At 36.5% G+C, this 25,589-nt stretch overlaps 1 protein-coding gene across 1 annotated transcript in view; it reads left to right on the top strand.

The window, feature by feature from the left end:
* BOC (BOC cell adhesion associated, oncogene regulated) overlaps window positions 1-22,705 on the top strand; it is a 102,042-nt gene extending 79,337 nt beyond the window's left edge. Inside the window, exons 5-19 of the mRNA XM_053705816.1 lie at window positions 2,738-2,881; window positions 3,112-3,405; window positions 4,195-4,467; window positions 6,534-6,817; window positions 9,718-9,880; window positions 10,485-10,595; window positions 11,651-11,857; window positions 12,880-13,061; window positions 13,638-13,743; window positions 13,858-13,980; window positions 14,937-15,149; window positions 16,163-16,359; window positions 17,058-17,131; window positions 18,742-18,905; window positions 21,211-22,705. Of these exons, the coding sequence (XP_053561791.1) occupies window positions 2,738-2,881; window positions 3,112-3,405; window positions 4,195-4,467; window positions 6,534-6,817; window positions 9,718-9,880; window positions 10,485-10,595; window positions 11,651-11,857; window positions 12,880-13,061; window positions 13,638-13,743; window positions 13,858-13,980; window positions 14,937-15,149; window positions 16,163-16,359; window positions 17,058-17,131; window positions 18,742-18,905; window positions 21,211-21,371 (2,696 nt within the window). The 3' untranslated portion in view covers window positions 21,372-22,705. The remainder of the gene's footprint in view (window positions 1-2,737; window positions 2,882-3,111; window positions 3,406-4,194; window positions 4,468-6,533; window positions 6,818-9,717; window positions 9,881-10,484; window positions 10,596-11,650; window positions 11,858-12,879; window positions 13,062-13,637; window positions 13,744-13,857; window positions 13,981-14,936; window positions 15,150-16,162; window positions 16,360-17,057; window positions 17,132-18,741; window positions 18,906-21,210) is intronic.
* The last annotated feature ends 2,884 nt before the right edge of the window (window positions 22,706-25,589 follow it).

Here is a 25,589-nt window from a genome sequence, read left to right as displayed (position 1 = left end):
GTAATCTCTTAGATTTTAAAGGAACTGGAAACCCCAACATTTTCTTTTATGATTTAGATAGAACATACACTTTTAAACAACTTTCCAATTTACTTCCATTATCAAATTTGCTTTATTCTCTTGTTATCCTTTTCTGAAGTCACACCATTGCAACACTGGCAGCTAGCTGAACACATCTAGTTAGCCAATCACAAAGACAAATGTGTGCAGGGACCAATCAGCAGCTTGCTCTCACTAGTGTAGGATATGTGTGAATTCTTTTTCAACAAGGGATAAAAGAGAACGAAGCACATTTGAAAATAGAAGTTCATTTAAAAGTGTCTTAAAATGACAAGCTCTATCTGAAGCATGCAAGTTTAATTTTGACTTTCCTATCCCTTTAATGTCCCTTTAATTATTAATTGTTCATTTCTACTAATAGAGTATATTAGTGTTTTACTCGGTACCACTGCTTTCACTCCCTGGCACAGGGTATACAGAAGTGCTGGCCGAGTGCCCTGCACAGACAGTTAACTTGTACAGATCCCCCTGGTCCCTTGCAGGCAGCACGAGCACACCTTCTCCTCATGTATACGTGCCTGGAGCTGTATACATCCTGGGCTGACAATCCTCGCTGATTTAAAAAAGTCAAAATAAGATAATAATAAAGATGAGCTTGTCTCCCGGGTGAGCGAGCAGAGACAGGCGCCCAAGGCTTCTATCAGATTTCTATCTTCTTTTTGTTCAGGGCTGAAGAGATCTCTCTCAGCACTAACCCTTCCATCAAATTCCCTTCAACAATCTCATACTTCATCACACTTTAGCCAGTCTATTACTAAAGACACTCAACTTCTATGCTAGATAAATGTGATGGGCTTTGTAGATTCTAAGGAATATTTTCAGACTTAGGGCGCCAGAGTTGTGATGCAGTAAGGCAGAGAGAAAACGGGGTGTGTGTTTTTTTTATACACTACCTGTTTTTTAAAGACTACTTTACTTCCTATGGCTTTCAGAAATTTTTTATTAGTGATTCTGGCTTTATGAAGGCCAGAACTGTTTGTCTGTCTGGTTTTGTATCTATCTATCTATCTATCTATCTATCTATCTATCTCTATCTAAATATCTGTATATCTATCTATCTATCTTGTATATCTGTATATTTATCTATCTATCTATCTATCATCTGTCTCTATATCTGTCCGTCTGCCTATCTGTATGTCTATCTATCTGTATGTCTATCTATCTGTATGTCTATCTATCTGTATGTCTATCTATCTGTATGTCTATCTATCTGTATGTCTATCTATCTGTATGTCTATCTGTATGTCTATCTGTATATCTATCTGTATATCTATCTATCTATATATCTGTCTGTCTGTCTATCTATTTGTCTATCTATCTGTATATCTATCTATCCATCGAACAATCAAGGTTTTAATATTTTTGTCTATCTATCGAACAATCAAGGTTTTAATTTTTTTGCGAAGTAATGACAATTTATTTTCTATTATGTAATATATTTAAAACATGCTACATGTTTTTTGACAGAATGGACAATATTAGGCATTAACAAAAATGTAATTCTGTGCAAATTCAGAGCTTTGAGTGTTGCACTGTGACACTAATAAGCCAGAGGTTTTGCCCATGCCTAGACAATACCCCTTGCACTAGCTTTGTCTGTGAGGTTGGCATCAGTTATATGATTCATTTTGAAACCTGACCAAAACAAGATGATGATAAAAAAATAAAAATTAAACAGCAGATGGGTGGACGTGATTGGAAGAGTTAGGTGACTAAGCTTTGCCGCAAATCCAGCGGATTGTACAATGTAAAGCACAAATATCATACAGATCGTTCTAGGTGTGAAATACCTGACAAGTGTTTAACAAACGCCAGTTATAAATGAAGCCGCACCCTGCAACCCCCCCTAAAAAAAAGACTTTGGCACACAGACTTGATGTCTTCTGAAGGTTGGCGTAGAAAACAAAACAAAGGATTACATTTTTATTATAAATCAGTGTGTGATTTACCGTCACTCAGATGAAGGGAAAGATGACCTTGTAGGGCTGCACCTGAGAATCTGACATCCTTTGTTTGTTCGAAAAACAGCTCAACAGGTCACTGACTCTGTAAACCCGGAGAATAAGGCAAAGTGTGATTAGAGGAATGTTTTTAGAAGGGGAGGGGGTTAAAAACTGGTGCGGTACCATACAATTAGTATGTTAGACTACCTTATAGATTGCTAATTTTAAGGGGGAAGGTTCATGCCTTCCAGGTGAGGGATGATGTGTTAAAGGGACATGAAACCCATTTTTTTTTCTTTCACCATTCAGAACATACAATATTAAACAACTTTCCAATTTACTTTTATTTTCTAATTTGCTTCATTATCTTGACATCTTTTGTTAAAGAAGCAGCAGTGCATTGCTGGGAGCTAGTTAACACATAGGGCCAATAAAATCATTTACGTGCAGCCACCACTCAGCAGCTTCTGAGCCTACCTAGATATTTTCAACAAAGGATTTCAAGAGAACAATAGAAGTACATTGGAAAGTCAATTAAAATCATGTGCTCTATCTGAATCACAAAAATAAAACATTTGCGTTTTATATTCCTGTAAATAATTAGTCTAAGGTACATAAATGCAGATGTATCATGCAGTAGGAATGACTAAGGACTTCTACTGGGATGGACAATGGTCAGATTAGCTGGACAGATCAGCAGATGTTTATGGTTTCTCTTTTCTCTGTGTCTGCAGATAATTACCTGATCATGCCCTCGGGTAACCTTCAGATAGTGAATGCCACTCAAGAGGATGAAGGGACATATAAATGTGCAGCGTATAACCCTGTTACCCAGGAAGTAAAGACCTCGGTTTCCAGTGACAGACTACGCGTTCGACGTAAGTGATGAGGGTTTATCTTGAAAGGGGTATACACAAGAGCTTGTATGAAATAGTTTCACAAAAAATATAAAACCTGAATAATTATTTTAAAATGAATAAAAATTATATTTGTAACAAAAACTCACCAACTATGCTCACTGCCTAAAAGACAACCAACCACACCCATAGAAACGTGACATAAGGGGCCGTAATCTGATATCTTTGTGTTTTCAATTGTCGTTTTTCAGGCTCTACCGCAGAGGCTGCCCGCATTATATACCCTCCCACAGCGCAGACCATCATTGTGACCAAGGGCCAGAGTCTCATCCTTGAGTGTGTTGCCAGCGGCATGCCGCCTCCAAAAATCACTTGGGCCAAAGATGGAGCAGACATTGTTGGCCATAACAAAACTCGCTTCTTGCTCAGCAATCTCCTTATAGATGCCACAAATGAAGAGGATTCTGGGACTTATACCTGCAATGCCAGCAATGGGATTGGAGAAGGGGACTCTGCATTTATCTACTATAACGTCCAGGTGTTTGGTACGTTTAAGTGAATGTAGCAATTTAATTATTAGAGTTTTCATAACGTAACTTTTATTTTTCTCATTGCTACTCTAACTTTGTATTGCATTAAAGGAACATGAAACACATTTTTTTTTCCTTTCATGATTCAGATAGAGTAGCAATTTTAAACAATTTTCTTCTATTATCAAACTGTCTTCGTTCTCTTGGTATCTTTTGTTGAAAAGCAGGGATGTAAACTCAGGAATGTGCACGTGTATGGAGTTTTATATGGCAGGAGTTTTGCAAGAATGTTATATATTTGCAAGAGCACTATATGGTAGCACTATTTCCTGCTATATAGTGCTCCAGACACTTACCTAGGTATCTCTGCAACGCAGAATATCGTGGGAACGAAGAAAATTGGATAATAGAATTAAATCAAAAACTTTTTTTATATTTGTATCACAAAATGTTGTTTTAGGTTTTTATATCCCTTTAATGGCCAACATGAGCAATAATACAATACATTAAGTAAAAGGACTTCCCTATTGTACTAGAACGTGCAGATAATGATGCGTTTAACCTCTGCTATGGATAAGTCGGACTGGTAGTCTAATACTGGAACAATGTACCCTGTATAACACATTTTACAGAAGAGCTTTGTGATGTTTTAAGAGATTTTGAGGATGTTTTCGCTGTGATCGCTTGAACTGACACCAGGGATTTTGTGCACAAGCTTATGACACGTGCATCTAACTACAATAAAACAGGCCCCGCTTGTACCATGGGGTTTTTGTGTAACAGATGGTTTTCCTGTTTCTTCAGAGCCACCAGAGGTCAGTATGGAGCTGTCCCAGCAGTTTTTGTCATGGGGTCTGAGTGCTCGGTTCACGTGTGAGGTGAAGGGTAACCCCCAGCCCTCTGTGGTGTGGCTAAGGAATGCGGTGCCCGTACTGTCAGGGGTGAGACACAGGCTTTCCAGAAAGGTGCTGAAGGTTTCTAATGTTGGGCCTGAGGATGACGGTGTGTACCAGTGCATGGCCGAGAATGAAGTGGGGAGCGCACAGGCCATGGCTCTTCTGATAACTACTAGACAAGGTGAGAGTCTTGTGATGGGTAGCATATGCACATATGCATGCACACTCACTCACATATACATATGCATGCACATTCACTCACATATACATATGCATGCACACTTACTCACATATGCATATGCATGCACACTCACTCACATATACATATGCATGCACACTCACTCACATATACATATGCATGCACACTTACTCACATATACATATGCATGCACACTCACTCACATATACATATGCATGCACATTCACTCACATATACATATGCATGCACACTTACTCACATATACATATGCATGCACACTCACTCACATATACATATGCATGCACACTTACTCACATATACATATGCATGCACACTCACTCACATATACATATGCATGCACATTCACTCACATATACATATGCATGCACACTTACTCACATATACATATGCATGCACACTCACTCACATATACATATGCATGCACACTCACTCACATATACATATGCATGCACACTTACTCACATATACATATGCATGCACACTCACTCACATATACATATGCATGCACATTCACTCACATATACATATGCATGCACACTTACTCACATATACATATGCATGCACACTCACTCACATATACATATGCATGCACACTTACTCACATATACATATGCATGCACACTCACTCACATATACATATGCATGCACATTCACTCACATATACATATGCATGCACACTTACTCACATATACATATGCATGCACACTCACTCACATATACATATGCATGCACACTTACTCACATATACATATGCATGCACACTCACTCACATATACATATACATGCACACTCACTCACATACACACATATACAAATGCACATATACATGCATACTCACTCAAATATACACATATACAAATACACATATACATGCACACTCACTTACATACACACTCACTCACATATACATATGCACATATACATGCACACTCACATACTCGCATATAGAAATGCACACTTACATAAATACTCACATACACACACACACACACAAATACACGTATACATGCACACTCACTTACATACACACATATACAAATACACATATACATGCACACTCACGCACATATACATGCACACTCACATACTCGCATATAGAAATGCACACTTACATACACACTCACTCACATATACATATGTACATATACATGCACACTCACTCACATACACACATATACATGCTCACTCACTCACATACACACATACTCACATATACATATGCACATATACATACACATTCACTCACATACACACATATACATGCACACTCACTCACATACAAGCATACCCACATATACATATGCATACATACACACTCATTCACATATACATATGCACATATACATACACACTCATTCACATATGCACATATACATGCTCACTCACTCACATACACACACATACAAATACACATATTCATGCACACTCACTCACATACAAGCATACCCACATATACAAATGCATGTATGAATACACACTCACATACAAGCACCGTCACATGTACATATACATACTCACTCACATATAAGAATACTCACATATACAGATGCACATAGTCACACGCAAACACACATATAAATAAAGTATTTCTTTAAAATACAGTGAGGCCATTTCTATCTTTAAATTGATGTTTTTCACATTTTTAAAAATGGAAGTGTACACTTCAAAGTTCAGTAGCCTAACCCTGCTACATATCTGTCTCTAATGGGCTCAGCAGAGATGATAAGATTACAAGATGCAAAACATTGCAAATTTTGCTTACATAATGGCTGTAGCTAGTTTGTCTCCTCTAGTTAATAAGTCTGGATTGACTCCTCTAAATAGGGCAAGTGGTGGGTGCATTTTGGCTTTTGAAAACAATTGCAGCAAACAAGGTGTTTATGTATTCAAAACATTTTTACACTTAGCAAGTATGTTAATTTATTACACGACTGTAGAAAAATCTAAGAACTTCTTCTCTAATTGTGACACACTAATAAACAGCATATATTACATCCAGTGCATAAAGGATTTTGTTGCTATTGCAGGTACGTTCCTAAGTCCAGCACAGGATTTTCATACTCAGCCCCCCACAGACATTCTCATGGCTGCTGATAAAGCTCTGCTGCTAAAAGCCCAGTTTAAGCCGAAGCCCCCTACGCCAGGACTGCCGGCCCAGTGCCCCCCGGACAAGGGAAACATCCAACCTCCCGAGGCTCCTATCATACTGAGCTTCCCACGCACCTCCAAGACTGATTACTACGAGCTAATGTGGAAGCCCAGGCACAACGGAAAGGTGCCGCTCCTGTATTACACCGTGAAACACCGCAAGGTATGGGCAGCGCTGCCAACGGCTAATTTATTTAAAAATACATTTTTATAAATATGTCGCCAACGTTACAGCTTTAGTCAGTCTCTAAAACACCTGACAAATATTGTATAGTAACTGTAATTTGCCTAGCTGTGTGAATGAGAATGGCTGACTCTGGCAGAGGGTCTATTCGTCAGGGTGTAACATCTTTATTTACAGCATTTGTCTAGAGAATTAGAAAAAAGAGAAGTCGTCGTGAAAAGAACAGAGAGAAATAGAATATGAGTGAGAGAGAGCAATAGAGAGAGAGAGACGTCTACAGAAAGAAGTGTAGAGTACTTTATGGGCACTTCTAATGGTTGTTAACAGAAGAGTTTGTTTAATATTTAAAAAGTCAAAATGTAACTTTCATGAATCGGCTATAGACTATTGCAAGAGGAGTTTTAATTTACATCTATTATTTAATTTACTTTGTTCAAAGGCATATCTAGGTATGCTCAGGAGCAGCAGTGCACTACTGGGAACTTGCTGCTGATTGGTAGCCGCCCCACTCAAATTGGCCCACCAGATATGTTAAGCGCCCAGTAGTGCAGCGCAGCTCTGAAGCTGGAATTAAACACAGTTATTTGCTAAACATAGTAGAGCTTATTTGTTTTTGCACCTTTTAAGCATCTTGAGGAGCATTTTCTAAAATTAAAAAAAAAAAATATCTATAAAAGTCCAATACAAGAATGGTCTGAGGAAGGGGGTTTACCCTGAAACGTTACTGTTATTAAACAAAGGATGTGATCAACAAAACATATATATATAATAAAAATAATATATATATAAATGCTTTTATCTATTCACTTCTAATAGATTTGCTTTATAGAAATGTAGATATGTTGCGTATATTTTCTATGGGGTCCATTTATTAATGTACGGATGGATATGATCTGATATAGCGGATCATGTCCGCCGCACATCGATAAATGCCGTCAGCATACGCTCTCTGCATTAATCATTGCACCAGCAGTTCTTGTGAACTGCTGGTGCAATGCCGCCCCCTGCAGATTCGCAGCCAATCGGCCGCTAGCAGGGGGTGTCAATCAACCCAATCGTATTCGATCGGGCTGATTGCTGTCTGCCACCTCAGAGGTGGAGGACGAGTTAAGGAGCAGTGGTCTTAGGACCGCTGCTTCTTTACTTCCCCTTCAGTCGGAACTGAAGTTGAGAGGGTCGGAAGCAGCATCCGCTGCTTTATAAATAGACCCCTATGAGTGTATGTGTTTGTATATTTGTAAGTGTATGTGTTTGTATATTTGTAAGTGTATGTGTTTGTATATTTGTAAGTGTATGTGTTTGTATATTTGTAAGTGTTTGTGTTTGTATATTTGTAAGTGTTTGTGTTTGTATATTTGTAAGTGTTTGTATATTTGTAAGTGTATGTATATTTGTATGTGTTTGTATATTTGTAAGTGTATGTATATTTGTATGTGTTTGTATATTTGTAAGTGTATGTATATTTGTATGTGTTTGTATATTTGTAAGTGTATGTGTTTGTATATTTGTAAGTGTATGTGTTTGTATATTTGTAAGTGTTTGTGTTTGTATATTTGTAAGTGTTTGTGTTTGTATATTTGTAAGTGTATGTGTTTGTATATTTGTAAGTGTATGTGTTTGTATATTTGTAAGTGTATGTGTTTGTATATTTGTAAGTGTATGTATATTTGTATGTGTTTGTATATTTGTAAGTGTATGTGTTTGTATATTTGTAAGTGTATGTGTTTGTATATTTGTAAGTGTATGTGTTTGTATATTTGTAAGTGTATGTGTTTGTATATTTGTAAGTGTATGTGTTTGTATATTTGTAAATGTATGTGTTTGTATATTTGTGTTTGTGTTTGTATATTTGTAAGTGTTTGTATTTGTTTGTATATTTGTAAGTGTATGTGTTTGTATATTTGTAAGTGTATGTGTTTGTATATTTGTAAGTGTATGTATATTTGTATGTGTTTGTATATTTGTAAGTGTATGTGTTTGTATATTTGTAAGTGTATGTGTTTGTATATTTGTAAGTGTATGTGTTTGTATATTTGTAAGTGTATGTATTTGTATATTTGTAAGTGTATGTGTTTGTATATTTGTAAGTGTATGTATGTGTTTGTATATTTGTAAGTGTATGTGTTTGTATATTTGTAAGTGTATGTGTTTGTATATTTGTAAGTGTATGTGTTTGTATATTTGTAAGTGTATGTGTTTGTATATTTGTAAGTGTATGTATATTTGTATGCGTTTGTATATTTGTAAGTGTATGTGTTTGTATATTTGTAAGTGTATGTGTTTGTATATTTGTAAGTGTATGTATTTGTATATTTGTATAAGTGTATGTGTTTGTATATTTGTAAGTGTATGTATTTGTATATTTGTAAGTGTATGTATTTGTATATTTGTATAAGTGTATGTGTTTGTATATTTGTAAGTGTATGTGTTTGTATATTTGTAAGTGTATGTATTTGTATATTTGTATAAGTGTATGTGTTTGTATATTTGTAAGTGTATGTGTTTGTATATTTGTAAGTGTATGTGTTTGTATATTTGTAAGTGTATGTATTTGTATATTTGTAAGTGTATGTGTTTGTATATTTGTAAGTGTATGTGTTTGTATATTTGTAAGTGTATGTATTTGTATATTTGTAAGTGTATGTATTTGTATATTTGTATAAGTGTATGTGTTTGTATATTTGTAAGTGTATGTGTTTGTATATTTGTAAGTGTATGTGTTTGTATATTTGTAAGTGTATGTGTTTATGTATGTATGTATGTATATATATATATATATATATATATATATATATATAGTCATTTTAGTTTGTGTTTATATTCGGTTTTGCTTAATACATCATCAATTCTCATTATTTAATCCGTATTCCCTTATACAGCAAGTAGCAAATGTGTCAGATGAGTGGACAGTTTCACGCGTCCCGGGATCACAGCATCGTCTGACCCTGACAAAACTGGACCCAGGGAGCTTATATGAGGTGGAGATGGCAGGTTACAACTGCGCTGGTGAAGGACAAACCGCCATGGTGACATTTAGGACCGGTAAATAGTAACATTTATTTCTGATTACAGAGAGACAGTTTTTTTATTTCCTATGGTTGATGTTTTTAGGAGCAATGTTTTGTGCTTCGTGTAGAAACACGCTGATGTCTTGTGGCTCAGTCTGAGTATTTTCAGAGATTTAGTGCTATTTTTTACTTCTTTATTACAGACATTTATATGAGATTACATATCACACTAATTACATGAATAACGGATGTGATGCTTTTTATTAGGGTCTCACCCACCCCTCCTGTCTTACAGCAATCACAGATCAAGCTCAACCAACATTCAAATCTTTCATTTTATTATTTTTTTATGCTTTTATCCTAAAACAAATATTACATTCAAAAGAGGGAAATGTAACATTTGAATCATTTAACTATTATATCAAGGGGGCATTTTCTGTGCGACTGCTGATTGGGTCAGTTTCGGTTACACTCAGTTACAGCAGTTCCCTGAAGCTCACAAGTGGTGCTTTAACTATGTGTTTAACGCATGTGATCTAAAGAATAATATTTATGGTAGAGGAATGTGGTAAAATCTGTATATAGTGTATTTTATTAATGGTGGTAATTTGGAATTGTGATTTATTTTCATATTCTAGGGCGCCGTCCTAAGCCAGACATCATAGCCAGCAAAGAACTGCAAATTCAGAAGGATGATCCCGGCACTAGCACTCAAAGCAGCAACCTGTCTGACAACAATCGCCTTTCGCGTAAGTACTGCTTTATTATTTTAACAAGGGATGATGGGTATTTTGAAAAGTAAAAAAAAAATACAGACCTATAGCAATGACCCTTAATACGTGATTCAAACATTTCACAATCTGTTCTGTCGTCTATTCAAATTTAAAGCCAGTGCTATAAGGGGACCTGCGCTATCTGCCAAGCTACAGATCTCATTTAAAGGGACATTAAAGTAATAATTAGACATTCATGAGTAGGTAAGCTCAGGAGCTGCAAAGCACCTGGGTGCTTAGTGCTGATTGGTGGCTGCATATATATATATATACCAGTTGTCATTGGCTCACCCATGTGCTCAGTTAGCAACCAGTAGGCAATGCTGCTCAGTCAACAAATGGTACCAAGAGAATAAAGCAAATATTATAAAAGAAGTAAACTTGAAAGTTGTATAAAATTGTATTATAAATCATGTAGCAAGGTAGCAAGGTCGGTAATTGCACATATGGAACCCAAAAGGTTTCTTGTGATTCAGACAGAGCATACAATGTAACAAAATATTCCTGTTTACTTCCATTATCAAATGTGCTTTGTTCTCATGTTATTTTTTGTTGATGAGATACCTATGTAGTAGTCTGGAGCACTACAGGAAGGAAATAGCCATAACATTCTTGCAAAGCTGCTGCCATATGGTTCTCCTGAGCTTACGTCCCTGATTTTCAACAAAGGATACCAAATGAATGAAGAAAATTAGAAAAGAGAAGTAAATTGGAAAGTTGTTTAAAATTGTACACTTAATATGAACCATGAAAGAATGGGACTTGGGTTTAATGTCTCATTACTTGTGCACTCCAGCCTCTCTGCTGGGAGTAGAAAACCCCCCCACAATTTTCACAAGTTATCAGACTTAAAGCAAAAACAAAATACAATACATAAACATTTTATAGGGATCTAGTTATGTGTTTAACATTCTTTCAACGAGATTCACTTGACCTTCTATAAAGAAGTTATGGTTTCAGTGATATTGCTTTCCGCATTACGGACTACTTTTGTTAGTACATCCCATAATATCTTACCTTATGTGTTACAGCCCCAGAAGCTCCTGATCGGCCGACCATCTCGGTGGCCTCTGAGACGTCTGTGTACGTGACTTGGATCCCGAGAGGTAACGGTGGCTTCCCGATCCAGTCCTTCCGCGTGGAGTACAAGAAACTGAAGCAGCCAGGAGACTGGGTCCTGGCCAGTAGAGACATTCCACCCTCCCGTCTCTCTGTGGAAATAACTGACCTTGAGAAAGGTAACCAGAAAATGTACCTCTTATAACATTTAAAGGGGCAGTGCATTCTAAATGTCTGCATACAACGTGGCTTTAAAGGGATATTTAACAGTAAATAAATGCTGGTGTATTTAAAGCAAAGAATAGTCTAAGGATGGTGTTTAAAGGTTCACTAAATACAGTAGAATTGCATAATTAACAAGTGCATAATATACATATATTATGCATAACAGACAGCAGCCAATCACAGACTAGTATACGTATACCCCGAGAGCTTGTGCACATGCTCAGTAGGAGCTGGTGCCTCAGATAGTGTGCATATAAAAAGATTGTGCAACATTTGATAATTTTAAATAAATTTAAAAAATTCTTAAATTTGTGTGCTCTTTCTGAGTCATGAGAGTTAATTTTGACTTGAGTGTCCCTTTTAAGAACTGAAGATATACTGTAAGTGAAAATGTTTTAGTTTGTATAAAGTAATGGTCATCGTCATATTGCAACCTAGGTTTTACCTTATCTATTTCTTCTGCTGAGGGCACTTAGGGGCAGAAATTAAGCGGGCAATAAAAGTCTGATGAGCTACTCCAGCTTTTATGGATGACCTTGTCACTCATTTAACTGTTCCTAGCTTGAGGGGCCGGACTACCTCCATCATAAAATTAGACGGAACTTGGCCTGACCTTGCAACATTTTATGTAGTGATTGGTTAGATCAGAGAATAAGCTCATTTACCTCTCTCCCTCATTGACCACAGTAAAAGAGAAAAGGGGCATTCATTTGACCAGACTTTGGGGTATATTCCTGAATTGCTCATAATTTTGCAAAACCTCTTGAATTATACCACCTAAATGACTTAAAGCATTTCTTTTGTATACACATTTTCTGTTATCTATTTAAGTATTTATATATAATGCTTTTTTAGAGGAATTTTTAATGCCTTTTTAAAGAGAAACATTTCTGTTAATAGGCTGTTATGATTTATCTACAAGAAATATCTATATAGTTATATTTATGCTAATGGTGCTGTTATATGATTCCGCTAGGCACCTCCTACAGATTCCGAGTACGAGCATTGAATATTCTGGGGGAGAGTCAGCCCAGTGCAGCTTCCAAACCATACGTTGTATCTGGCTACAGTAACCGTGTGTACGAGAGGCCGGTCACTGGACCTTATATCACTTTCACTGAGGCTGTTAATGAGACTACAATAATGCTTAAATGGATGGTAAGATACTTCTGTACACTGTACGCAATATTAATGGGCTGGGAACTGAACTCACTCCTAGGGGGCATCCCTGCGGTAGTGTGTACATAGGTCTTGCCAAAGTTGCCCAAAATCTAGAAGCCAGCCCAAAAACCTAGGGGCCTGAATATTTTGGGTAGCTGCATCAGTATTTTATATACATAGGTGTACAAACATGCACACACCCACATAAAAAAAAACAATGCAAGACTTTCCTCCTTTTATTTCCCTCGGCTAGTCACCTTTTCATGCAGTGCAGGAGTTTTTAGCTTTAGCTAAATACTCGGTGAATCAGAACTACATTTCCTAGCATATTGTTTAGTCTGCAGGGAAATTAAGTTTTAATGCACCATTAAAAATCAACACTGACATTCTCAGTAGCCAGACGCAACTTTTAAGGAGCCAGAGGCACTGGCCCCTGGCGCACAGATTTATTATGCTTTAATAATCTCAATTAGCCTAAATGAGACATGTCCCAGGAGTGCAACAGACTCATAATATGACCAGATATGAAGTTTTAGGACATCTCTAAATCAGAATATATTTCTCTCTCTGTAGTACACTCCTGACAGCAACAACAACACTCCCATCCATGGCTTCTACATCTACTATCGGCCCACGGACAGCGACAATGACAGCGACTACAAGAAGGATGTGGTGGAAGGTAAAGCTTAACCTAGTGTTTTGTTGTGACATAGGAGGAAACTTTAAATAACTGTTGGCTCAGAATTGCAGAAATCCACCTATAGTAACTTTTTAATCTCAATGTAACTTCCAGGCGATCGTTACTGGCACTCGATCAGTCACCTGCAGCCAGAGACCTCGTATGACATTAAAATGCAATGCTTCAATGAGGGAGGGGAGAGCGAGTTTAGCAACGTGATGATCTGCGAGACTAAAGGTGAGATTTCACTACGCTGTACGGATTATAACGGCCAGGACAGAGTGCAGAGAACAGAGTCAGCGGATGCTTTAAAAAGTCCAGTTTAAAGTTTGTATTTCGATATTTGCAATTTATACAGATGTGAGGAGCTGTAATGCTCACAGTGAATATGGTGACTCTTCTTCTTCTTCAGAGCCAGACAATTTGGTGATGATAACTGGTTAGTTTAATTAAGTTAAAGGGTGAAAATGAAAATGTTCTGTATATAATCAGTGTAAATATCAACAGTTAGCAAAATTTGCACTGTTTGTAGTCAAGGGACAGACCTCTTAAAAAGCTACTTGAGAGACAGATATAAATGGTTTCCTGCACTGATCAAGCAATTACTGCGACACATGTTGTAGAGATCCCGAAAAATGAAATCCAGCGTTTTTGGGTTAAATGACATTTTCAAAGTTAAATTACATGAAAAGTAAATAATAAAAATACATTATATTATGTATAATTAAACGTTGTTTATGGATTAAGGCCCTTAATTACATCGCAGTGCACTTTTAACTATTTATTTAGCAGCTTTTCATGTAATTTATCTGTGAAAACTGTAGTGTTTGTACTCCCCCCAGAAAGGCTGGAATGCAGGAGCCTGAAAATTCCACATGCTGCACAAGGATTTGTTAATATTTGCAGGAACTTGCTTATCTCTTTCTAATTGGCTACAATATATGAGACTTTTCAGAGGGTGTGTCCTAGGCCTGGAAAACAATGCATCATTTTCTAACAAAGTGACACTTTAAAATGTTTTATACATGCAGAGGTTTTGTAATTTAATAAATGATTTCTAACACTTAATTAAAAAAATACTTTAATGTACCTTTACATACCTCCAGGTCATGCCAAGGGTAGGATTATTAATATGCAGAGAGCTCTCTCTACTGAATTTCTATAGCCTAATGTTCCTCTGTTCTCTTTTTTAGCTCGGAAATCTTCTTCACCTTTTGGTCGTCCACCTTTGTCTATGGTACCTTCTCCTCAGGCCCCTCCCAGCAGTGGAGCTCTGGGTACTGGCGCCACATTAGCTCGCTCCAGTGATCTGCCATACCTGATCGTAGGATTGGTGCTGGGATCTATTGTGCTTATAATCGTAGCGTTCATTCCGGTCTGCCTCTGGCGAGCTCGTGCTAAGCAGAGTAAGTAGCTAAGAGGCAACTCCGAGAAATGCTGAAAATATGTGCAAGTATAATATAAGTTGTTTATTGCCTGCTGTTTACTTGTCACTATGATGTATATTACTTTATAGGAATATTCTAATGCAAAATATCGAGTATAGGGTTAAAGTAGTTTAGAAACTGGGATGGCAAGTTCAAATGGTTAACCCTTTGAGTGCTAATGACGGCTCTGAGCCGTCACTAGCACTCTCCCACCTTGAGGGAGATCTGGGGGCTCCCACCCGCTCCTACTCCGGCGATCGTGCCTGTAGAGTGACAGGCATCGCCGGGGCTTCCCGTATTGCGTGGTGACGTCACGCGCAGTAACGTGATGACGTCACTGCGCAACTTTATACTAGGAGCAGTGGGCATGCTGCTTAGAAGCCTGTATCTCAGGCATCTAAGCAGCTACAGACCCCCCAAGACCCACCATTGGAAAGGTAATCGCCTAACAACAGTGTAAGTCTTGGGGGTCGGAAAAAAATAAAAAAAAAAAGTTAAAAAAAATTGTTCCAAAAATTAAAAAAAAACATTAAAAAGTCTTAGCACCCAGGTGGGAAAGTGCTCAAAGGGTTAAGGGTGTGTGTTTGTGCACCCTACATCTATGTGCGTAAACCCAGTGTATATATGTGTTAAATCTAATATGTTTAAGCTTATATGAAAAGTGTATAGCAAATAAATAAACCAACAACTCCATCAATCTAGATTGGTTTTGGCATCTGTGCTACTCAACAGGAATAGTGTGTAGAAATTAGCTTTGGGAAAGTAGAACCCTCAAATAGCTTTCAGCATGTGCGCTATTCCAGATTAATTACTTTTAAATATTAGATACTCACACACACTTTGAATAGCAACACACATTGCAGTTAATGAGCAGGAAATGCCTACGTCTTGCTAAGGAGACTTAATTGCAAAAATAACAAGTCCTAAAACATTTGATTTATTGCTTTAAAGTATCCAATTAAACATTGGTTGACACTCCTCTCTTTCTGCAGAACAAGCCACAGATATCACCTTCCCTGGTGCAAGGATTCTCACGTCCTCTTGCCAGTACACAATGGTGCCTCTGCGAGGTGCGTCTGCCATCAGTGCCCTCCAATACTCAAATGGTTCCGTGCTTAATGGTTCCTGCACAAAACAGAATTATCAAGTAGAAAAACAGCAGGATTACTACTCAGAGAATGTGCATCAGGTAACAAATCATGTTCTATCTCTTAGAGAACTGTCAGTTTAGATTTTTTATAAGTAGAAATGAGAAGAAAATAACTATGAAATAACCTTTTTGGGGGTCCGAAAAACATGGATTAATAGATACTTTTTAGAGATGTCATTGAGAAAAACAATTTAAAAGGACACGAAACCTCATTTTTTTTCTTTCATGATTCAGATAGAGCATGCAGTATTAAACAACTTTTCAAATTACTTCTTTTATCTAATTTGTTTCATTCTTTTGGTATTCTTTTTTGAAAAGCATACATAGGTACCAGAAGCTGTTGATTGGTGGCTGCACATATATGCCTCATGTTATTGGCTCACCCACATGCATTGCTGTTTCTTCAACAAAGGATACCAAGAGAAGGAAGCAAATTAGATAATATAAGTTAAATGAAAAGTTGTTTAAAATTGTATTCTCTATGAATCTAAATCATGAAATAAACATTTTGGGTTTCATGTCACTTTAAAGACATTTTGCTAAAATGCATTAATCACAAGATATAAGAAAATATAAAGAAGATGTTTATTTATACTTTCGTAAATCTGTTTACTCATATGATGCGCAATCAACTCTGCCGTAATCCAATCTAGTTTTGTTAAGGGGTTACAAATGTTTTCGTAATTTAGAATTAGCGCAGAATCTGTATAAAACTCACTCTTGCTATATTTCTACAGGATGAAGCTAATACTTTATTGGAGAACAGTGTAAATGGCCAGAAGGAGATTACAGAATATCAAAACGCTGCCAGGTGAGTCACTTCTATATGGAATATAAAGGCGGTAGGGATAGACCAATATCGTTTTTTCAGGGCCGATACCGATTATTGACTGCCTTTCAGGCCGATAACAGGGGCCGATATTCTGTACATTTTAAAGTTTTGAGAAATCAACACAATTTCTACACAAATCTGGTATAAACTGAACATGCTTATTAAAATTTTAAACATTAAAAGTAAACAACTGGGAAAAATAAAGTGCTTGAAAATTAACTTATTAAATGGCTTCCCAAAACATAGAAAAAAGGCATAAATCCCTTTTAAACTGCACACTGATATAAAACAAATTTAAGTCACTACTGCAAAGCTAGACAATACACAATTTCTTTAATACTCACAGTTAAGTAGAAAAACCTTATAGTGCAGAAAGCATAACATTTCAGCATGTTCCCCTGTTAAATGGCTTCTGTTTTTATCATATATTGCTGTCACTTTACTAAAAACATGCTCACTTGGTACACTTTAAAGATAAGGGTTAAAAGTAAAGTAAAAAAATATATATACTGCCACTTGACAGGAAAAGAAAGGACATTCTGGAATATCAGTGCTAGATTTATTTATTTGATTTGTTTTTTAATATGCTCATATATTTACTGGATTGCAATAACCTTCCCTAGTACTGAGGAGTGGACTATAAGTTTATGTATTATGTCACTTATGGGCAGTTTTATACATGTGTAACAGCGCCACCTAATGGTCAGAGCATTGTTATCCACTGCTAGAGAATAATGATACTAGTCTCCTATACTGCATAGCTTTCTACTCAAGGGTTGTTGTTGTGCACATTTAATTGATGTACCTGAACTATCATTTTTTTAAATGTTTTTTTATATGCCCATTAGAGGGAAAATATAAAATGTAAATTAAAAAAATTGTCAAATATAGCAGCTTTAAATGTTTTGCAAATGTGTAAAATTTATCAGAATGCAACAAATAATGTTCTATTTGGGACAGCAATTAGCAAGCAGATTGGTTTTATGTATTGCTGACCCCTATGAGCAAATCAAAAGTTATTTAGCTCTGTGTACTTCAGGGAAACTGTAGCTTTAAGTACCACTTAAAGATCACATTTTCCATTTCAGAAATCATATATGTTTGTTTATGCAAGTCCATCTACAGGCTACCATCGGAGGTATGGTAGTTGGTAACTGAGCTCCCAGAACCACCTGGGCTTGTACTCAGACTCAGTACTATTTATTATTAGATGCTATGCTATGTCCAGCTTATACAGTATGTGCTATAGATGATTTGTGTGATGATTTGTGTCACTTAAAACTACATAGTTTCCCTGAAGTACACAGAGCTAAATTTCTTTTGATTTCTTCTATATCAGTAATATCGGTAGGTTTCTGACCGATACCGATTATTTCAGAAATTCCAAATATGAGCTATAATAATCGGCCGCTCTGATATATCGGTCTATCCCTAAAAGTCGGCAGAGAGATAGAAGCATATATAGAATCATTAATGGGTTATTTTGTCAGTTGCAGCCTAACTTTAGGTTTGTGAATGAGAGACTAATTTATTTGGAATGAACACAGGCAATCAGCAGCCTCTTAAGTAATGCTTGCTTTACTCCCCAGGCTGTGCCCAACACAGGATGATGATGTCAGTTTATTAAACAAGCTTTGCAAAGACGATGAGCATGATATGACTCTGCCGCATCAGGTCCAGGACCAGCCTTGCATGACAGAAGAAAGCCAAGCATGCGTCGTTCATGCGCCCAAGGAAGAGAGCACATGTCAAGGTAACCAGCCTAACTAGCCAATTCTATCTTTTGATCCAATAAGAGGCTATATAGATGCCTAGGTACATGTTCCTATTGGTTGTACTTAGCCAATTTATCAGCATATAGATTTCAGTATAATGTGCATTTATATAACAAGCTAGGCAGGTGACCCTGCTCTTAGCCGACTGGGAACTTTGCACAATTCAGGGTATACTGTTCTCGGAATCATTAGACCTTATGTATTGTTGCAAACGGAATATCTACAATAGGACACTGTAGTATAGAGGAACAGCAATTAACTATAAAATTACTATTAATTTGCTTTATTCTTTATTCAGCTCTGCTCCTTCATAAATCAAACATACTCTTGATGTCTTTAGGCTTTATCCAGATTATTCCTGGTTTTGCTCGGTTTCATTTTTTTAAACAAATTGCTTTCTGGCTGTTTCCAATATGGACTGAGTAAAAGGAATGTGTTATAACTGTGTCCTCAAAGGCATGATTCATGTCTCTGGCACCTACATAAGTATGCCTGTTTGACACATGCAGGGAAAACACCCAACAGACAAACATTTCAATCAAACAAGCATTTAGTTCATGCCAATTCCAATAATCAGAAAACCTGTCTTTGCGCAATTAAAATTTTTCATGATTGAGAATATAAAACTTAAAAAACACAACAAAAAACCCTTTGCAATTGACTTGTATTTACCTCATGGTGTGCTTGTTGAAACGTAGCTGCTTTGCATGAGAGCATACTGAGATAGGACCGTGCAGATATCGTCAGCACTATATGCAAAGTATTGTTACACTGATGTTAATGTTGCTGCCATATTTGCACTCTCTTGAGCCTACCTCCATATATTTTCATCGGAAGGAGCTTCTTTTCAACCAGGGATGGAGAGTCAGATTTTATAAAAGAAATCAATTGGATATAATTGTATGCTCTATTTGAATCATGAAAGCTTTTCTTTGAATTCCCTGTTCCTTTAAGTTTTCGTGCAGATCCAATTCAAATTTTTATAAACACACAAACAAACCCCTATCTTAATCATTTTTAAACTTCAAATTATAAACAAAGATAAACTAATGCACCACAATATTTATTTATGATTGGAATTCAAGTTAACTTCAATAATCAATTTACCTGATTGAAACCTGGACTCTTTCTTTGAGAGCAGGGTGAGGTAGACTCAGTAGTGAGTACTATGTGCCTGCAACAGTCTGTGTAGCATTAATATACAATGCAACCTGTAGAGGGGGCTGCAGCAGGTAGTGCTGAGTGACAGCAGGTAACAGTGCTACTGAATTTAGCAGTGCTATACAAGTAAATTATAAATAACAACCACAACTCTGTCTTTACGTACTACTACTACACACACTGTTTAGATGTCTCCTACAAAGTTAGATGCACTCTCAGTTTGTGTTTAGTTATTCATATTAATTAAATAATGCTTCTAGCTATACAGCACCAGCGTACTTTACCATAGTTTTTACAATACAGTGGCTGAGGCTACTGCACTCTTAAGCTCCCTCTACAGGTTGACTGTGTAAAGTGTTACAAAATTGCTGCCAGCGTTCAATTGTATCGGAATTTTGACTTCCTAGTGTTTGGAATTATTGGTTAAATGACAAAACCTGCATTCAAACCCATCAGGCAGTTATCATGAATACTGCATTAATTATCTAACATCTTTTGATTTTGCTATATTTTGTTTCCATAAAGATCTGCTTAAACCTCCCCAAACATTTAATTAAAGAGTCTGCAACTGATATTTTTTTTGCATATTTGCCCAATTTGGGAGTAAGAACAACTAATATTCCAGCGAAATCGCATACATACTCTGTCTTAAAACTTATTCAACCAGATATGCTTCTAATTGGTGTCCCTAGTAATTAATATACTTGTGAAGTTCAATATCATCCAATTTAATAAAATTAACATAGTCTCAAAAAAAAGGTGATAGCAAATAGATGAGTGGAAAAAGCTTACACTGTAAATAAGTGAGCAACATTTGACATTGTATAGCACATTCACCTATACAGATAAGTCAGAGGTTGAATCTTGGTAAAAGTAACCAATCCTGTTTGAAACTTTAAATGTCTTTACCCAGAATTCCCACCAATAATTATTTTACCCAAACGTAAAAAAAATATAAAGCATTTTGTTTAATTTTTGAAATTATTTTTATGTTGGTTTTATATAGTACCAATTTATCTGGGACTTCGCACTAACAATAAATTGTTTATGAAATTTGTATGAGAATAGCATTATATATCTGACTTGTATGTTAATTGATTTCTTTTCTTGTTGTTGGTTCAGGTTGTATAGAATTTTTGCCTCCCATGGAGGATATAGACAACCCGGTCTGCAGACGGTCCAGCGATGGTTCCCTTCATGCTACAATACAGATAAACGACATACAAGAGAATGCAGACACTCGGCAGTGTCCACAGAACAGTCTCGACAATCGGACCACGTAGTGCCTTATAAACAAACTAAAGGACTCTGCAGGGGATGGAAATGCTGAGCAGCACAGTGGTATGGAGTATCTCCAAACCATTTCAGAAATATTATTGGAGTCATAAAAACTAGTATCAAACTGTAAAGATATCTTTAATTTATGATTGGGCCATTGAAGTCAGTTTTAGAGCTTGGGTATTGTTCCAAACTGAAACAAATAGATAACAGTAGTCAGATGGCTTAACATCTATTTACATAAAGGTCATCCCAAATATTATTAGTAGAATTGGAAAAGTAGATAAAAGCAACAACTTCCAATGTCTTCTGTTTGTGGTCTGTTAATGAACCAATCAGACATTGCAGTGGATAATGAACTCATCATGAACCAGGCATGATGGGAAGTCATCACCTGTTGGTAAAGTGTTGTTTGAAGTTTGTGATCCTAATTTATGACTTTACACAAAGGCTCATCACGTATAGAAATGCGACATCGTAATATCAGTTCCTCCATGGACTTTCACGTCAAATGGAATAGAAGGAAACAAATCTAGTGAACATTTAGGTTTTCTGAAAATGTTGATGGTGCTACTCGATACTGTTTTGTGCTGCAGTCTTATGGGACCCTAACCACCCAGCTAAAAGAAGGGAACTTAGAAAGAGATGTATTTTTTTATTATAGCTATATTTATATATTTATGCACTTGTACATAGTTTATTTTTTTAAATGAGACATTTATAATACACATGGTCAAGTAAAGAGACCAATGTATTCCACAGAAAAATTAGAGACTTAACAAAGGACTTGGAGGCTCTATGTGTAAAAGAGAAATACTATAGGAGCTCACAGCTCCATGTCTGCCATTACTTCATTATGTACAGTACAGCTTCGATAGCAACTTATACTACCCAGCATACCACAGCGCTAGCTTGAGAAGCAGCTCTTGCAAGCTTTAAGTGATGCCAGTCTGAAATGGGATGATATTTCATGGCCAGAATTTACTGCAGGATGTGATGTCACAGAATGATCATCTGAACCACAGCTGAAGCAGGATGTGATGTCACAGAATGATCATCTGAACCACAGCTGAAGCAGGATGTGATGTCACAGAATGATGATCTGAACCACTGCTGAAGCAGGATGTGATGTCACAGAATGATCATCTGAACCACTGCTGAAGAGGGGACTTCTTTTTAAATGTAACACTTATCAAGACATGCACATTTAGCTGAAAACTAAAATGTACATAAGCATTATGTATTCACCTTAACGCAATATGAAATGTGGCTGCATTATGTGTTTGTATAAAAAACAAAGTGTAATATTTTTTAAATAAATACTTAGTGATTCATGTTATGACAGATGTATTCTTGTTAATTCACTACCAGAACTGGTCATGTGTGGAGCACTCTAAGAGGATTGTTTTTGTTTTACTTTATGAGATGATAAAATAAGCTAAAATCAGGGGCAGGATGAGACCAACCAGGCAGGTCCCTAATACTCTGCACCTCCCCCTATGCCCCTCCCTCACCCTGTCACCTCACTACACCACCTTCACCAGGGCTTCTAACCTCCAGAACCCCCAAGGGCACCTATTCTCCAGGGTCAGACCCTAAATCCCAGGGCCCCCAGAGCAATATACCCCAATCCAGGCACAGGGTCCCTATTACAGGGTCAGGGCCACCACTTGACTTATCTTAAACTGCTAACTTATTGCATGTGCAGCTGTCAGCCCTGCGCTGCCCATTTAACCAGCTGTGACTGTGAGCTTGGGCAGTGCACCAGGAGCAGTGTCAGGATGACTGGGGGTCAAAAAGGGGGACACAGGATTATGCAAGGGGGCTGTGCCCCAGGTGATATCGCTGACAGCCCCACTTCGTGCCAGGCTCTCGGTCCAGGTCCAATCTGCCAGACTGCTCAGTTCACACCTGGCTAAAATAAATGACCTGATATTAAAACTTCGTGAAAAATTAAATACAAACTTTAAATTCCCTATAAAATCTTTAATTAATGTTTGTAAAAATATTGCAATGTACATTTTTCTTGCTGTTGCTTTTCCCCTCCCTCCAAAGGGCAGAAGATCCTATATTGCATGCTGCAGTCATCCTGATATGGTCTGTTTATGAGTGAGTCCTCCCCCCTCATCAGGGCAGGAGAGCATACTGCAGTTATCATAAGATCATATGTGTATAGGTAAATTAGTAAAATGTAATCTAAGAGCAACCTCTGATTGGCCACAGGAAAGGAAAAAAATCTCTGCATAAAAGGGCTCGTGATTTAGATTTTAATGCGGCCGTGTTAGCTTATGTGAAAATGTAGTAATTTTAAGGCGCATTATTGAAATATTACATATAAAATATATATATATAAAATTATTAAATATACTCTAAAATATTCTAAATAATCCATAGAATATATCTTATAGATGTATATTTTGACAGTATGTTTAATATTTTTTTATTTTTTAATATTTTTTATGTAATATTTTAAAAATGCACCTTAAGATTACTACGTTTTTACGTGAGCTAACCCGACCGCGTTAAAATCTAAATCACGAGACCTGATGCACAAAACTCATATTTTACATTAGTGTGTTCTTTACATAGAAAATTTACTTTTTATCATTAAATATATATTTCTATATATCTGATACTGTTCATGTAAAATTGATATCCATTCATATAAATCTATAGGAATAGATATACAGGTATAGGTATATACAGAAGATATATATATATATATATATATATATATATATATATATATATATATATATATATATAAAATATGTAAATATGTACAGTACATATACCGTAAAACAAATATTTAAATACATGTACACACACACACAGATATATATATATATATATATATATATATATATAAAACATACATATTTATAAATGTTTATATGTATCTCTATGTTAAAGGAATATGAAATATAAATAAAGGATTGCCAGCAATAAGTAGATGAATAAAATATAACATTTATTTAAGTATAAACCATAAAAACTTGGAGGGACATGCCTCTGAAAAGTGAGACTAACGTGTTTCGGAAGAAGCCGTACTCATAGTCCATAAAAACACTAATACACATTGCATCTTAATAATCCTTTACTGGGTCCTGATTGGTACAAAAATAATTTGAAAATTTAAAGGAACAGGGGCAAATACAAAACTTTGCTAATAGACACCGTATTTGAACATATGTTATACAATACAGATCATACATATTAATCATCTTGTTAACATTGGTAACATGAGATTGCACAACAAAGTGTCAATTAAACATATAACATAGAGAAACATGGAAAACATGAGAAATCATTTGATTTCATGAAGATATTATGTAACCTTATAAGTATCAACATTAAGTAAGTCCAGGTACCATATCTATTCTCAGTTCAAATAACCAAGATCATAATATTTAGATGCATGAAGACGCATAGTTAGGACAAATACCTTTTCCACAGTTATTAAAAACAATGTAGATATATCTCAATTACTGACTAAAAACAGGTGGAGAAATATCTAAAGCCAAAAAGAGATACATAAGCGAGACAATCATTCATATGATGTATTAAATAGGATGTGTAAAAGGGAAATAAGAGATCATCAAAAACATATGCATATATAATGTACATAAACCTGAAATGTACAATAAGCCTAAAATAAAGTATGATGTAAACAAATGCAACACAAATTGTGCATTATCTGTGCTTTACATGTATGTATAGAACAGGGGCCAAATAGTAAAAACAAGAGATACACCTATATATACATGGGTGCATACACACCAGAAGAGAGGGGAGGACAATTGGCAATCAGCACCAATAGTTAATAAAATCATATTCAGAGTTCAGACCAAAGGGTAACTTGGTTCGAAGTCTGAAAATCCAGTACATCTCTGGTCTGGACAGTACTTGATATCTGTCCCGCCCCCCCCCCCCTCTTCTGTGTCTGTACCTTTTCAATGACCATTCATTTTAGCGATTCACAGCTTTTATTATGCTTTTTAACAAAATGGTCAACCAGAGGGGTACTAATATTGCCCCCATATCTGCCCCCCCCCTCAGACACAGAAGAGAGGGGGGCAGATATCAAGTACTGTCCAGACAAGAGATGTACTGGATTTTCAGACTTCGGAACAAGTTACCCTTTGCGGAGGAGAGCTGGGACCTGAGGGCAGAGCGGTAAAGTAATCTACATGAGCGGGGGTCTGTGAAGTGGCAGGTGACGA

Source organism: Bombina bombina, chromosome 3 (assembly GCF_027579735.1).
Source record: "Bombina bombina isolate aBomBom1 chromosome 3, aBomBom1.pri, whole genome shotgun sequence".
Taxonomy (NCBI): domain Eukaryota; kingdom Metazoa; phylum Chordata; class Amphibia; order Anura; family Bombinatoridae; genus Bombina; species Bombina bombina.
Note: the sequence above shows the minus strand (reverse complement) of the source record. Positions and strands in the feature narration are given on the sequence as shown.